This window comes from Cupressus sempervirens, chromosome 3 (genome assembly GCF_028749045.1).
Source record: "Cupressus sempervirens isolate cs-2001-9-10 chromosome 3, ASM2874904v1, whole genome shotgun sequence".
Classification (NCBI taxonomy): domain Eukaryota; kingdom Viridiplantae; phylum Streptophyta; class Pinopsida; order Cupressales; family Cupressaceae; genus Cupressus; species Cupressus sempervirens.
This window is the reverse complement of record NC_143120.1, coordinates 555823729-555840985: the sequence shown is the minus strand read 5'-3', so window position 1 is coordinate 555840985 and position 17257 is coordinate 555823729. Positions and strand designations below refer to the sequence as shown.

Below are 17257 nucleotides of genomic sequence, written 5' to 3'. Positions count from 1 at the left end.
CCTTATTATGTTTGAATTTTCTTTTCTTGTTTGAATTTGTATGAAGAGCTTGAATGTCTCCCTCTTGATTTATACTTAGTTCTTTTGAGACTAATCTTGATTCTTCTTGTGTGCATTCATTTTTTAGTAATTCAAATTTAGGAAGCTCAAGTCAGGAGCTTAGACCTCGAATAAATGTTTCCCAAGATAGAGGAAGTCCTCTTAATGCCTAATTCTTCATCATTAACTTGATTTTCAATTGCTGCAAGTTGATCTTTTAATTCAGAAATTCTTAGAAAATATGACATAATTGACTCCCCATTATTCATCTTTATGTATAGTAGATCTTGTTTTAGGGTTAGTAGTCTACTAGTATTGTTGATTTCAAACGTGTCTTTAATAGTAGTGAACATCTCAAATGCAGTCTTAAAACTGGATATACAAGGAAGAATATGATCTTTCACAGAGTCTATTATAATTTTCATGGCCTTGTTATTATGTCTTTCCATGTCGTTTTATTTGGATCATTTTCAAGCATGGATTTGTTTGATTCTATGTACTCTTCTAATTCCATTTCTCTTAATATTATCATGACTCGAATTTTCCATGATGAAAAGTTTGATGCTCCCTCAAGTCTATCCTCTAACCTTACATGATTAACCATTTTGATTTGAGGATATAATTTAACTTTTATAAATCTGAGATTTTAGATTTAATTCTGTATGATAGAGTTTCTTATCAGAATGACTCTGATACCATGTTAATTTTAGTATCTTTGACAGAGTATAAACTATTATATCAGAATTGAACAATTGCAACTTTACTTGATATCTTAGACTTTAGAAGGGATGATGCAAACCTGTGATTTTGTATATTAGATAATGCAATCTTCAGATTTGGTTGTTGTCTAGTAATCTTCAGAATTGTTTAGCAATGGAGTATCTGCAATGTTAGTTGTAATAATCTTAGAGAGGAGAAGTAGATCGCAGGGACTTGTATGCCTTAGATTGATATTTAACCCAACGATCTCTTGTTACACACACACACACACACACATATTAGTACAAAGAGTCACGTCTTCGTAGAGACATGACTCTATGCGACCAAAGGTCATGTAGGGTCATGCCTCTACATAGGTATTGTTGACAATTGGCTAATGAAGATATGCAATTGTTGTCATTTATGGCAACACATGATGTACATGCTTGTAGAAAACCTCATAAATAAAGATACTTAACTTTTGGTACCTAGAAAATTGTTGAAGTATGAAATTGGTATACAATAGTGTATTGTTTTGTTTGTAACTTGTTATTGACATCATATTATGACTAGCGAAGTTAGATGGAGATAGTATACATGTTTATGATGACGTGTATAACCTCGGACATCAGTATGGACTGTACGAAAAAAGAGAGATTCACATTCTACCAGTGAAATAGGACAACGAAATTAAAGGAAAGGAATTATTTTGTTTACAAAATAATTAGTTGACCAATTAGGGCCGACATCATAGATGTTTACTTTAAGTTGGAAAAGTATATTACGGTCCTAGCCGACCTAGCAGCAATTTGTGAAAAGGCATGCTATTTATGCAAAGGACATCTTGCGAATTCAAGTGTGTAATTGTGATATACGAACTTTTTGTGAAGCGATATATGCAAAGTTAATTTTGTGATCCGAGATCAAACTGAGGTTAGAGATAAGTCAAGAAAGAAGTTATAGTACCTGTATATCAAAGGACTAATTACTAGTTTGGGCAGTGAGCTCTTCTTGTAATTGGAAGTGCATGTTTGGGCAGTGGGCTCATCTTGCATCTACTGTACTACAACTCCTAACAGGGATTCAAAGTCTCCTAATGGGGTCTCTCTATACTGAATTTTCTCATTAACTCCTAACAGGGTCCAACCTCTAACAAGAAACATATATATCAGTGTATTATCTAGTGGGTATCATCCCCATCGGGGTTTTCCCTTGGCCAGGGTTTCCCTAGTTAACAAAATATGGTGTTATGAGTTATCTTTGTGTATGGTTACTGTTACTGTTCAGCATTACTTGTTTACTTTCTTATGTATGGTTCAAAGTAATAAATAATATTCAGTTGGCGACTAAAGTTTGTAAATTACTGATTCACCCCACCGCTTAGTAATTCCTATTTCTAACAGGCATGACTAACTCTAACTAAACATAACTGATCACCATATAACATGCTCCTTTGTAATTGCCAGCATGTATGGTAAGTTATTTGTTAATCGGTGGCAAATACAAAGCCCCGATAACCTTCAAGATATGAAGCCGATACATATGAAGTATACTTTGTGAATATTTAAAGACACACACACACACATATAGATAGATATAGGATACAACGTATATGTATATATTTTCCATTAGTAAATGAACATAAATCATAAAATCATAATTTCAAGTATGCAATATTACTTCAACTGATGCTATACATCAACAGTAACTACTTTATTAATCACCTCCCAACTCCTTTATATCTACTTTTAGAAACACAATGGTTTTAAAATAATAAACCTTCCTTTGATATGTTTTACATAACTTTTTCTAAATAAGGTTGATATTCTAATTTCAAATTATGACGAGTAATTTAAATCATCATCTAGAAAAGCAAGTTAGAACATAGACCATAGAGGGAGATAATTTGCTTGCTCCAAGTTCATCGAATTCATAGATTTCTTCATTTGTTTGTGATACAACTTTTGCATCCTTGTTATAGACACCTTATTTTTTTCCCTTCAAATATTGCATCTAGAAAATGAGATACAAAGCAACTTCCCTTCCACTTTCTGATAATCTAGATCCTCGAGTTTGCAAGGTGAAAGCATGTGGTGTTTAAGATTAGAATTAACTAAACTGCAACAACTTAAAAGAGCACTAGGCTGCTGGCCAAACAATGACTTCTTATTGAGTGGGCTGCATATGCAGTAGTAAAAAAAAAAACTTCCAGTTATTCAGAGGGAATTCCAAGGGCTCCACTTATTCAGTGGGAAAAGCTTATACAATATTGAAAATGAAAACAAGCTTCTTCCACTTATCCATTGGTGAGCATAAAGGGCACTCTACTTAGTCAGTGGGAAAGCTTAATGCAATTAAGCCTCTTGTTCAGTGGGGTAAGTGTTGGTTCCCAAAACCGCAGATTGGAATCCTACGAGCCTTGCCTGCTCGATGCTGGGATATCCAACTGGTTGAGGCCAACTTGACGGGATTGATCAATGTGATCTAAATCCCCTGCGCTTCCGGCTCTGCAAGACCGAGGCGGGTGTACCCAATCCTGGATGAAACACTTAAATCCAAGACACTCAAAACAAATCAATTAGAATGCGAACACAATACACGTTTTCCAAATGGCAAGAAATATAGGAAAACTTTAAACTTGTGATTTATGAATTGAGAACAAAAGCAAATGATTGAAATAACGTTTTAAATAAAAAATAAATATAGATTAATGCAATAGATGAATATATTAATTCCGCAAAGGTAAGAAATGAAACATTTGCCAGCGTATGGATTATGAATTAAGAATAAAAGACTAGTGCCTAATTAAATGGGCAATAGAGTCAATATTATTAGTTGAAACGTACAACTTTATAAAGTTTAATATATTTTAACTATAAACAAAATTAATAATTCGGACGTGACGAATCAATTATATAAAAGCAATTTAAATTAGTCTAAAATGCACTTTAACTCCTGTCGAGGCAAATTAGACATAAATATGGAAACAATAAAATATTTCACAATATTTACGTTTATCAAATTTAAAATGCAATAACGATCCAATCCACTTATCCAAATATTAAAATATTTATAGAAAATAATTAAAAATGTTTATAAAGGACACAACTTAATAAAAAATTAAAACTGTAACGCAAATAAATTAAATAAATACTTCTTATTGATCCGGAAATAAAATTGTATTGGAGACATTCCCTACAGGTGATCCATCCAATATAATTCAACTCCAGAATCGCACAAGAATTTATTCCATAATTCACCATCTAGAAGCTTAGTGCAAAAGGTCATTTCCTTCGCCAATTAAAAGAATATAATACATCATCGTAAGGCAAAAAAATAATAATTTAAAATATGAATAATAATAATGTCATCTGTCTCTCTTATGTTTTACATCTCATATTTGTCTCTCTTATGTTTTACATCTCATATTTATACTGATGAAGGGGCATTATTAAACATTGCACCCTTCTATAACAAATAACCGAACCTTAACCATAATATAATCTGTATTAAATATTATCCGGATTCATATAGTTTGGGAAGATACGAGATCTTATGTTTTTGGAAAGATACGAGATCTTTCCAAAACATTACACCGTTTCCAAACTATGAATTAATTCATATGTTTTGCTTAAAACAAATGAAAAGTTAACGTCTTCTGAACATTAACTTATAACGAATTTGATTAATGTTTGAAAATGATAAAGATTTGGTAAGGTTATTCCCAGGTTGTTTCGCACACGCCCTTCTCCATTCGATAGACTTTTCAATCACGTTTTTATTGAGAGCAAATTCTCAAACATATGAGATGCCCTGATTCAGATCCTTAAATTTGTCAGCCTGTTTGCACCATGTCTACGCTCGATCAAGCTCAGCGTAGGTACTCTTTCTGCTCTTCTCCCACACGCAATCTCCAAGTTTGAAATGGGAATACCACTCCTTGTTCAGCTATTAATCGTGACCAATGAAGGTAAACGGTGCCGTGTGCGAATTCGATGAATATCATCAAATTTCTAGCATGAAGACCCTTCATTCTTTGTTATCTGGAGTGCTTCATATTCACACCGGGTGGTGCCAGGAGACCCTCGCTCTTACATAGTAAAATGCGATAATTCCTCATATGCATAAGGAACGCTTCCCAATTACCCTCCATCGTGAGTACCTGTTCATAGTGCTGTTGATAATATTCATGCTTCAGTGCCTGCAAACAAAAGAAAAGAAAAGTTAGATGTTGATAAACAAAACCAAATAATTCGAATCTCTTGTGTAAAACCTTCAGTCGAGCATATGAAAACTTAAGGTGTGTCCCTCTGTTCTGCTGCAGATGTAAGGCTGAGAATAATGAATTCAATTCCATGGATTATTCATATCCGTTCCTGCCATAAAGTTTCTGATTTACTAGCTTCCAGAAGACAGCCTGTCGCATTCAGATTGGTTCTCCATACTATCCATGAAGTATGTTCATTGAACAATCCTATATCCTTTTTATCACCCCAGTCAATGTAAGAATAACAAATATCTATACTGTATATTGGTCCTTGTCTATCAAGCAAATCACTTGTAATTTCCACTGTCACAGGAATACCTGAAAGCTCTTCGACAATTGCTCTGGATGCCAAAGCAGCATTATAACTCGTCTGCACTGATAAATATTTCTTAACAGGCTCTTCTTGTATCAGATTTTCTATAGCATGTATATTCAATGTGTTTCTCACTGTCAATATCCATTATGTATTACTTTGAATGCATTCCTCTGTTCTGAAAACGTTCCTCATGCACCCAGGATGACATTCTTGTCAATCAAACATAGATGTTGCTGCTCTAGAAAAAGCTTATTTAGTACATCCATAAGTTGGAGCAAAGAAATTGTACTGAATTGCAAATCAGCATGTAAAGTGAGTGCAACATGTTGTAATTTCAGAATAATATGTCGAGGCATCTTTTTTGTAGTCACAAACTTGAATGGGCTCATATTTTTCTTTCTTAGAAACTGCTTCTATTTGACATGAAGAACACGCAATATCTTCAGAACTAGAAGAATTACTTTCAACTCATAAAAAGTCTCAGACTGAGCAATATCTCCTTATAAAATGGGGATACATACAGCAGTCTATACTTGGGACAGTCTTCCTCTTGTTACCTCAATATAGATCTATATTTGGTAACCTCCATATGTGCACATTTACCATCTGTTGTGTGTCAGATTTACCTTCATTTCTGGATCAGGAGAAGCATTCTGTAGGTAGCAGAAATATGTGTTGCTATATAACTGTTAGCTATGGATGCTAAGATATCATCTATGCCAATACTATTTAACTTCTCTGAATTAGGAGTCTCTGGAGAAACTGAATTGTCTTCAACAAAACGTTCCCATTCTGATCATTATATCACGTTCTTATATTTGCAGGCTCTTCCTGAAACATGTCAAGCAATATATGAATAATCATTGTGTAAGCATATCTGTCTTTTCCATGATGCTTAGGGCTAAAATTTTGCTAATATTTGGAGCCCCATCAGTAAGTACATCAGCAATAAAAAACTAAAGAGCAAACTAATTGGTGGTACTACCATTCAGTTAAAATATAGAATGCATCGAAAAGATAAAATTTGAAGTGGTTTAACCATCCAAAGAATTACAAGATTAGTTGATATGCAACACTTAACATTTGAATAACTGCTGATAAAAGAGCTGCTGTAAAACAGGGTGCTGTAACACCTCAAGATAAGCCAAATCACATAGATAAACAATTTAACAATATAATGGAATTCCCAGAAAAGATAGTACCTTGGATGAAGCAAGAGCTGTAACAGGTTTACAAGACTTGATTCCTTGCTGGTATACTGGCAAACGGGTCTGCACTACTGCAGGAAACACTCAGACACATCACTTAACAAATTGGAAGGTATGAAAGAAAGTTCACTTGTAGGTCTAGGGGCTGAGATGATCCCAAAAACTCCTTAATAACACATTAAATATTGATATCTCCAACTCAAATTGAGGTGTGAATGAAGGAGGAGGTCTAGGTGATGCTAAATGAACCCTCAAACAACAATTAATGGAAGCTGTTGATTCTCTATTTTCCACACATGGTACATTCAGCTCTGATAAATTACAGACTTTAAACAGCCTTAACTCTTCTTTGGAAATGTATTACATGCTAAGAAACAACCAATAGATATGCCTGAATTATATTGGCCCTCTCTAGAACATATCTAATATTTGCAAAAATAATAATAATTCCAACTTAGGCTATTAACTGCATTATATTTATAAATATAACTTTATCTAAAATGATGAAATTTTACTATAATAATCAATTTTATTATTCTATGAATAATTCTCTCTCAAACTGTGATGATTTCCTCGAGTAGACACTTTGGAAGTGCTTTCAGATCTGCCAGATTAGATGCTTTTGTCCCCAAACGAGCAATTGCAAACTTAAGGGTTTTTGTCCTTTGACTTGATGAGAGAATTTGAAGGGTTTGTCCTTAAAATGCTTGATTTACCTTGGAGGTCAATATTTGGGTTGTTATCCTAAACTTACACAAATAATATGCATCACAATGTGTCAAGGTAAAGCTACACAATGATGAAATGCCATAAGCTTGCTTGAATTAGCATCCTCCTTGAGGCTACATCAAAGGTACTGCTATTTGGTGTAATAGCTAGACTGTTCTTATCAAGGAAGGGTTCGTAAAAATCCAAAAATGGAGACAACATAAACATTGGGAACACATCTATCCTGGCAAAACTTTGCTTGAGATAAAATCCAACTCTCACAACTTGTAATCCTTGCTTATAATCTGGGAAATGAACAGAGGAGACACTAACTAAAATCTTACTCTCACAACTTATAATCTCAGCTTATAACCTGGGAAATGAACAGAGGAGACATTAACTTCAGAATGGCTTGCTGACAGTTTCTTAAAAATACCCTTGGTAATCCTAAAGTGTCCTGCAATACAGTTACTTTTTGAGGGGGTTTATTTATTTGTATGGATCTGTCTGCATAAGAAAAAAAAAAAAAGGGTTGGTGTTTTATATTGTTTTACTCTTTGATGGATTAGATCCTGAAAATTTCTCTTTACTATGTTAGTAACTCTATGACATACTTGACTTCATGTTTTGTGAGAATAGCAGCACTATTGTTTGAACTGTAGCATATAAAGTGCACTAAGTTGGTAACATAATGAGTAGTTGGATCAGGTTTGTTGGCTTTTATATTTGGGGTTTTAGAGAGAAAGGGTGAGGAGATGCTGGATAATGTCTTAGCAATTGAATCTGGCATCATTTATTTAAAGAATTGTGGTAAAATTTTAACAGGTTTGTGGCAGCTGCTCGTCAACTTGCTAAAGCATTGGAAGTCCCCTTAGTGAATGATTTGGGTTATACTAAAAGATATGTTCGATGCCTTCAGGTGATCTATTTGAAAATTTTAGTACTATTAAATTGCTGCTTTGATGCATCAGGTTTTGTTTGGGTTCTGCACAATCAAAGAGGACTGAGGATATGTCATCTTAATTCTTTTACAGATATCAGAGGTAGTTAACAGCATGAAGGATCTAATTGACTTCAGCCGTGAAAATAGAACCGGGCCTATTGGTAATATTTACATTTCTTGTCAATAAATTTTTTTCTTCTTTTATGGTTGCATAGCTTGTTGACTTTATATCGGTAGGCTTTTTAGTAATTCCAGTCTTTTCTGTTAATTTTCACACCACAGTGTGCATATTCTGCATCCAGAATATTTATCCTAATTGCAAAGTAACATATAATGAAACACTCCAATCAGTACTGGAGATCAGCGTTTACTAATGCACCATGTAATGTCCCCTTTCAGGATCACCTTTTTTCCTTTGCCTTTTCTCGCAAAATTTGAATAATAATCTTTTATTGTTGCTCTTCCTTATTGTTTTGGAAGAAAATCTCCTTTATTGAAAATTTCACCGCCTTTCATTAGAATTGAGTTACGGCTTTTTATTGTTGCCATTATTATTCCCCAAATTTCTCTCCCTTCCTTGTCCCTCAAATGAAACATCCTCCCTCCCTTTATATCTTCCAACTTGGAGAAGGGTTACACTTCTTCATCATGTCCGCCCTTTGCAATGGTCACAACTTTTTTGCAATCACTACTCTTATGAAGAGTCACAATCTTTCAAAATTACCACCTCTTAAAAGAGTCACAACCCTTCATCATGGTTGCAGTTTGGAAAAGTCACAACATTTCATTATTGTTGCCCCCTTGGATGAGTCACAACCTTTCAGATTTGCTACCAGTTGGAAGATTCACAACCTTCCAAAATTACTCCCATTCGAAGCAGTTGCAACCTTTCAGAATTACCTCCTCTTAAAAGACACATCCTTTATTGATTCTTATGCTCTTTTCTTCCTTTCTCCTCCTAAATAAAGTTCTCTTCTCCGTTTTTATATCTCATGCTTGAGGGAGAACATTTTTCCTTTCATGCTTTTTGACCCTTCATTAAATTAACTAAGTCTAATTATGTTATATTCTAAATTTCTTATTTTACATTTTAATTTTAATTTAATTTATATTCTTTTATATTTTGTATTTGTTTTAATTATGTTATCATATAGTGTATTCTTATATTAATGATATATCATACTAATAATATATCATATTATTATACTATATCATATTAGGATACTAATGATAGATTATATTATATTATTTGTATTTAAAAAAAAATTTATTATTATGTTTTTAATTATTCTTAATATTATTATTTTTATATAATTTATTTATATTATATTATAATTTATCTATCCTTTAATTTATATATAATATTTTCATCTATTTATTAAATCTTCATTCAAAAGGGGACATCACATAGAAACACAGACTGACGGGAATATAAACCCTCAACATTGCACGTCTCCAAAAAAATTGTAATCACACCGTGCTAGCTCAGCACCCAAAGATGCTTTCTTTGTATGCTTTAATGGTGTGCTCTATTAGACAAATGATTTGGTAAAATATTGGATGATAATGACAAAGAACAAATTTTTCTTATAGAGATTACAACTGAGATGTTTCTAAAAAGAAACATACAAATATTAGAACGAATCTATTATACAAGATATTTACAATATCTAGAAGTTACCATTAAAATAGAACTAGAATAACATAGGAGATATTATTCTAAATACCCTTCCATAATGGTCAACTTATCAACGATGCCAAGCTACCCCTGGAATTTGACAAACTTCTTTTGGAAAGTGGGACTTGGTGAGAATATCAACAATTTGGTGAGCTGTATGAACAAATTGCAAATACACGAATCTATCTTTAACTTGCTGGCAAATAAAATGACAACGAATTTCAATATGTTCAGTGCGCTCATGGAAGATTGAATGTTTGGAAAGTTTTAGGACCCCTTGATTAGCACAAAAGAGGGGTGAAGGGCATGTCTAAGACTGTCTTACAAATTGCTTTGATTGTTCCCCTATTTTCAGCTTTTGTTGAGGAAAGAAACATGAAATCCTGCTTATTAGTGGTCCAAGTAATAACACCCGTGTCCAGTCTGAAGACATACCCGGAAGTAGACTTTTTGTCATCAACTGAGCCTCCCCATCCAAGCTTGTGTAACCGATAAGCCGAGCATCTTTGGTTTGTCCATAGGGAACAACAAAATTAGGATTGTTCTTGACATAGCATAGGATGCGCTTCGCTGCAACCCAATGACTTGAAGTGGGAGTTGTCATGAAGCAAGAGATGCAACTCACTTCAAAGTTGAGATCGAGTCTAGTGGCAATGAGATATATTAAACAGTCCACTGGTTGTCTGAATGCAGATTCAAGCACAACCAAATTTGGCTGGTAACTTGAGACCAAACTCCATAGGTGTAGATTGTTCTAAGTGCTGTGGTCCATCTGACCTTGCTACGTTCTTCTGACCCCCCCGCCTCCCCCCATCACCATAACTGGATGGGGAGCAAAAAGAAGGTAGTTATAAAGCCAATATCCCACTGGATTTGTTGTTGGTTCTCTAGGAAAAAGAGATCAAGATCCAGACCCATAACCTGTTCTCGTTCTTGATGAATTTATCTAGTAGAGCCCGTGCATAGTTTAGATTGGGAGATGAAGATGCCATGTGACCGTTGCCAAACCTTGCCACGTAGGTATTAAACAGTCCACTGGTTGTCTGAATGCAGATTAAAGCACAACCAGATTTGGCTAATAACTTGAGACCAAACTCTATAGGTGTAGATGGTTCTAAGTGCTGTGGTCCATCTTACTTTGCTATGTTCTTCTGACACCCCCCGCCTCCCCCCATCGCTATAATCGGATGGGGAGCAAAAAGATCGTAGTTATAAAGCCAAGATCCCACTAGATCTGTTGCTGGTCCTCTAGGAGAAAGAGATCAAGATGCAGACCCATAACCTGTTCTCGTTCTCGATGAATTTATCGAGTAGAGCCCGTGCATAGTTTAGATTGGGAGATGAAGATGCCATGTAACCAGTGCCAAACCTCGACATGTAGGTATTAATGAAGTAGCCCAAGGTTGGTAATGTCAAAAGACTGACAAAGATTCAGTTTGATTCACTGAATTAATGATTCTAGGCTGCCACTGATAATACAATCATCAACACTTATAATTGGAATGATGATATCGCTGCCAGTAGTGGTGACATACATATTTGTGTGAGGGCAACTTTGGAAACCCTGCTCTGTGAGGTATTAATTAATTTTTCATGTACCATGCTTAGGGAGCTTGTTTGAGGCCATAGAGTGCTTTCACTAGTTTGAGTTTTTGGTGTTCTTTATCAACAACCTTGAATCCAGGAGGTTGTGCCATGTACGATTTTCTTGTATTAGTGCGGGTCACCAAGCTTTCAAATTCACATTCTTCCTACAATGGTTTGTTGCTTCGTCTCTACTCCAAGCTCGTTGCATATCATGGGTTTTCTGAAAGCTTCAAAAAGTATTGAAACTTCACAATGAACCTGTTGGTTCCCAAAACTGCAAATTGGAAATCCAAGAGCCTGCCACTTCTCCAATAGGACTTCTAAATCAGTTCTGGCCAACGAACGGGAATACTTCTCAATTTCCTTGCACTTCAGGCTCCGCTACACTTAAGCGGGTTAACCTTCACCTTGAATGCCGACTGTCAATACAAGGGTTTTCTATAGCGAATTTAAACTTTGTGAGTTCCTCGGCTGGCAAGGTCCTTGAACTCAATTAGAATGAAACTGGATGTTGAGTATTTGGATAAAATTTTAATATTAATGAATTTGATTTTTTGTAAGAAGGATATTTTAAATTTTTACACTTTAATAACAAAAGACTAGTGCTTTGTTGATCCGGGCGATAGAGTCAACTTCGGTGAACTTTCACGTACAACTTCATAATGTTCAATGCACTTATACGGCCAACAATTTTAATAATCTAGATGTGATAGACCAATTATAATGCAATCTTAAATTAGTCCAGATTGAATTTTAACTCCGCTGAGAAGGAGACAAATTGGACAGAGGTACGAAAACAATTTAATATTTCACAACACCTATGATGATCAAATCTAAAATGCTAATTGACCATGTCCACTTATCTGATATCAAAATCATATACAAAATTCTAAAATATAATTACGAAGGACGATTCCTTGCAGTTTAAATCTCCACGCCATTTAGAAATAAACAAAAGGCATTTTATTTTATTTTAAAAATAAAATAATAGACTTTATATTACAAAATCATAATAGACCCCTTATTCCTCCATACAATAATAAAATAAGAATACTTTTCTCCTAAGAGAATAAATGTGTTCGGATGATGAATATGTCCTATCGTTTTCCAAAATGAGTCATTCTTTATATTAGAAAATGCTAAATAACATGACCCTTCAAAATTGAGAGTCGTGTCATTTTTAAACCAAACTAGATTGCTAAAGATATTCCCTAACCACTTTAATTTATCAAATTCAATTGTTTTGTCGGGTGGCAATGTATTTAGTATATTTCGTAATCTTTTTTCCTGCTGCATGACTTTATATTATCTCTGCTCTCCGTTTCCATCATTTCCATTCATAGTTATTGCTTGAATCAATCTCTTCGAATTTGATAGTTGCCGTTATTACTGCTTATACTTGGTAACAAGAAGCATTTAATCCAAGGTCACTGGGAGACGGGGAGACTTCGAGGTCTCCGGTACTGGTAAGGCAATTTTTCAAATAGGAGACGGGGGTACTTGGAGACAGCAATTTCAAAAAAAAAATAAAAATTTAATAGTTTGAAGAGTCTAATACTAAAAGTAAATACAAAATTTGAAAATAGTAATACTGTAAAACTAAAATAATGATAGTAATGTCACATTAAAAATTAAAATAGACTCGTAGAGTCAAAGATTTCAAAACTCACATGATCACAATATTGTATCTCATAGACATATTTGTTTTTCGAATATTGCATATGATCACCATCATATCAGATTGATAATCGCTGAGATTATCATTACATATTCAAATTTTAAATTAAAAAATGTATAGTTTGATGTTGAATTGCCGATATGCAAACAAAAATGAACACTTTGTACAATAAACAAAAAACAGAAATATATCTAGTATTAGTATGTCGATGGTACTATCATCTACTCCACAAGGTTGTGATCATCCATCTCAAGGTCTTCAGCTATCATGCTCTCCAAAAAATCATCTCTCCAAAAATATATATTAAATGATTTAATCATTTAAATTGTTGAATAAACATAATTTTTTAAAAGTGTTTCTAATGTTTTTAAAGTTATTAATTTATTAAATAAAATATTTTAAATGATTTAATCATTTAAATTGTAAATGAGGGCTAAAATATATAAAATTATTTAATATTATATTTTTACATTTATATTTTACCAGGAGACTTCAGGGAAACTTCACTTTTTGGATTAGGAGACGGGGAGACTTCAGGAGACTTCGTCATGAAGTTTGCAACCTTTTTTGAGGTCTCCGGAGACGCGAAAAGTCGACTTTTAGGGAGGAGACGGGTCTCCCGGTAACCATGATTTAATCTCATCGCTCACTGAAAATGCGTGCTCCAAGGTTATTGGTTGTGCCCTGCGTGAATGAGATGTCCGGAAGTGTTCAACGTTTTCTTCTTGCCATGAATCTCAATGGCATAACACTATCTCATTCTGATGTGGACGACTTCTCTATTTGTGATTGATGGAAAATCATATATCTTTGCTATCAGAAACAGAAATAACACTCCAATTATTGATACCACCTGTGACGTCCTTCAAGACTCTTCACATCTTCATGATGGTTCTCGGGTTCATTTCCAACGCTTGCTGTTTGATATTCCTCACCATCTCTCCTTTTTGGTGTGTAGCATCTGTAACAGGAGCAACAACTTTTGGATAAACATTGTGTTCATCCAAAACACTGACAGTATTTTTCATGCCGGTAGTCTCAGGATCAAATTGGACCATCTGCTTGTTGCCAGTAGTGAAATCCACACCTCCCTCGGGATGTGCCTCTGCATCATGCACTTCATCTGTAACCAAGTCACTATCTGATGAGCTTTCAAAATCAGAATCACTAGAGGAAGATCCAGAATCACTGCTTGAGCTGCTGGTGGAACTACTTGATTTGATGCTGGCAGCTGTCACGTGCTCACTGTCTCCAATACGAAAGTTAATAGTCTGGATTTCATCCCCGCCAACATGAACATGTTCACCGCAAGCAACAATGTCTTGTTGAGCTATTTGCGGAGATTTGCGGTCAATTTCTGCCACGTCCCTAGAATCTGCAAGCAACTTAACAGGCTCAGAAGCTTGCAAACGTTCTGCTCCAAGGCCTCTGTCTCTCAGATAATTGCTCACAAGAATCTGAAGCTCCCATAAGTTATTGCCATTGAAACACTCAATATCAACCTCAACTTTATTGTTACACTGGGTAAATCTTGTATGTTTCTTTAGGAAAGTATACACTTGTTCTGGCATGTTAACAGATAACTCTTCAAGATTCTTCCTAAGCTTTGCTTTATCAGCAAATGACATTGGGGGCCTGCATATTTCAGGCTTAGGTTTCTGCTTAAATGGAATAGTTGAAGCAGAGACAGATTTTGCATCAGAAGATACCTTTGGCGTATAGTTACTTTCTATTTCTGATATCTTGTTTTTACGGGGTTGTTTTTTGGTTGGAATGAGCTGCACACCCTGGGTTATTTTTCTATAAACTTCTTCCCAGCTAACCTGGTCTCAACAACACTCCGTTTTCTCTCAAATAGTTTTTTCTAGAGTAACTGCCATCTTATGAACATCATTAGTAGGAGGATTGTATTTCATTGCATTAGCAAAAGTCAGCTTCACATCAGCAGCAAAGTTGACTGGACTCGAATAGCACCTTTGTTCTAGCCTAGTCTTAATTGTTCCCAAATCCATGGGTTCAGTGATAATCTTAAAATGGTCTGGGATTTTCAACTTCACTGGATCAACAGGCACATTAAAAACCCAACCAAACTTATGTGACATGAGCTCGTCCAGAATATCAGCACACTTCTTCAGCTTCTCTGTGTAAGTTTTATTTTGAATTGATTCCATTCTCTGTCTTTTTCTATTTCTCGATTCACATCCTTCCAAAAGGCCTCACTTAACACTTCCTTTGGATTGCTTGCTCTCTTTGTACATTTGATGTAAACATTGTTGTTCATTTTTTGTCAAATGGAGGCAAAAGAATTTTGAGCTCCATCAATGGCTCTTGTTGGGGATGTATGCTCCTTGTGAGAATGACGAGATTCCGGCTATTTGTGGAGGAGCAGACCGAGCATTCATGCTTAACATGATGCAAGGTGAAATTGGATGGCCCTAGGCCCCCCAAAAAAGGTGAACACTACTTCTTCCCCTTATCAAACACATAGTTCTGATCATATAACACTTTGAAGTTGCCGATTATAGTTTGCCTTTCTGTTTCTTCTTCATTAATGTCATCTTTGGTATCCGATTCTTGTTTAGCCTTCAAGAAATCATCATGTACTCTGTGATCCTTGCTGAATGGAAGATGCGTGGAGTCACATTTTTGATCTATAATACAAACATTGGAATGCGTCTTCCTTGCCTGATTGTCCTGCACACAATCTGCCCCATCTTCAAGATGTTTTTCCTCATGTGCTACTTCTCCTTTATCAAGAACTCCATCAGATTTGATACTTAGAAAATTTTCAGAAGTATTCTCCAACATATTCTCCTTACTACTCCTTGATTCAATCATAACTTCACATGTTTGATACAATTGCTGCTCATAAGATAAACTAGTGCAAGCGTCGCCTGCTAAATGTATGGCATGAGTTTCATCAGCTTTAGAATTGTCAACAAACTTGCTATCTTCATCATGATGCTGATGGATTTGGCTGCATGGAAAATCCTCTTCAAACAATGGATTTGAGAATGTAGTGAATTCAGAGTTGTCTTCAATTACTTCTTTGAAGAAGAATCGGTTCAGGTATATGGAGAGTCCAGGCATACTGTCATTAGAGTCTTCATCCGGATCATCAAATGTTTCCTCTAGAAGACTAATGTCTTCATCAACATTATCTTCTAAAATTTCCCCTTGTTCATACACCATATGATGTTCTACTTCAATCTCACTATATGATTCTTCAGAATGATCATCTCTTTCATCGAGTACCTCCTAAGAATGCTCTAATTTATCACCTTGCTCACCATGGTAAAAAAAATTCAGACCATTTCTTTCAATGTGTTTTTGATATTCCTGATCTAACAAGGCTGAAATCTCCTCCACGCTTAAAGAATCCTCTTCCTCATTCTCACATTTTCTGTCATCTATAGGCATATAGGTATCATCACGAGCTGATTCTCCTTCAGCATATTCAAAAATTTCATCTCTACTTGAATCTGAAACTTCACTTGACCCATTTGTTACTTTAGTCCTGCATTCATTATCCTCTGCAACTAGTTCACTATCCATGAGTTCAAGAAAGTTAAGAAACCGATGATCATATAAGAGGCCTAATTCCCGCATTCTGTAGAGAAGATCAGATGATGGAGGTCTATATTCTGAAGGTATTTCTTGATAAGCACTAAACATCCTTATGAAGAATTGTGTTGCAGATTCATCTTCTTGCTTTTCTAAATTCCAAAATGCATCCAAAGGAGGTATGTAATTGGGAATTTCATCCAATATTTGGAAGAGAAGAATCAAATCAGGATCTTTTGGCGAGATTCCCAACTCACTAAACTTTCTTATCAATTCCTTGCGCGAAGGCATGATGTCTGAAGGTACATCCCGAAAAATATCCACCATCCTTATAAATAAGTGTGCTGATGTCTCACCTTCATATCTTTCTAGATTGAAAAATGCATCCAGGGTGTGTATGTATTCTTCCTCTATAGTGTAACATATATCCGCCTCCTGATTGTAGTACATATTCCCCATGTTAGATAATCAAATCATGTCCTTCTAAGTCCTCTCCCTCAGTAGAGTCACCAAATGAAACTTTAATGAATAGAGTCGCCACCTCTTTTGAGGAATGTATTGATCTTAAGG

The 17257-nt window shown here is 35.1% G+C and overlaps 2 protein-coding genes across 2 annotated transcripts in view; one reads left to right on the top strand and one right to left on the bottom strand.

The window, feature by feature from the left end:
* SEU (SEUSS transcriptional co-regulator) overlaps positions 1-17257 on the top strand; it is an 87505-nt gene that overhangs the window by 20833 nt on the left and 49415 nt on the right. The window contains exons 8-9 of the mRNA XM_089820881.1: positions 8063-8156; positions 8272-8341. Of these exons, the coding sequence (XP_089677007.1) occupies positions 8063-8156; positions 8272-8341 (164 nt within the window). The remainder of the gene's footprint in view (positions 1-8062; positions 8157-8271; positions 8342-17257) is intronic.
* On the bottom strand, positions 12905-15197 carry LOC149567629 (uncharacterized). Its single transcript, XM_089820882.1, has one exon. The coding sequence runs from the start codon at positions 14749-14751 to the stop codon at positions 13999-14001; it is 753 nt and encodes a 250-aa protein (XP_089677008.1). The 5' UTR covers positions 14752-15197; the 3' UTR covers positions 12905-13998.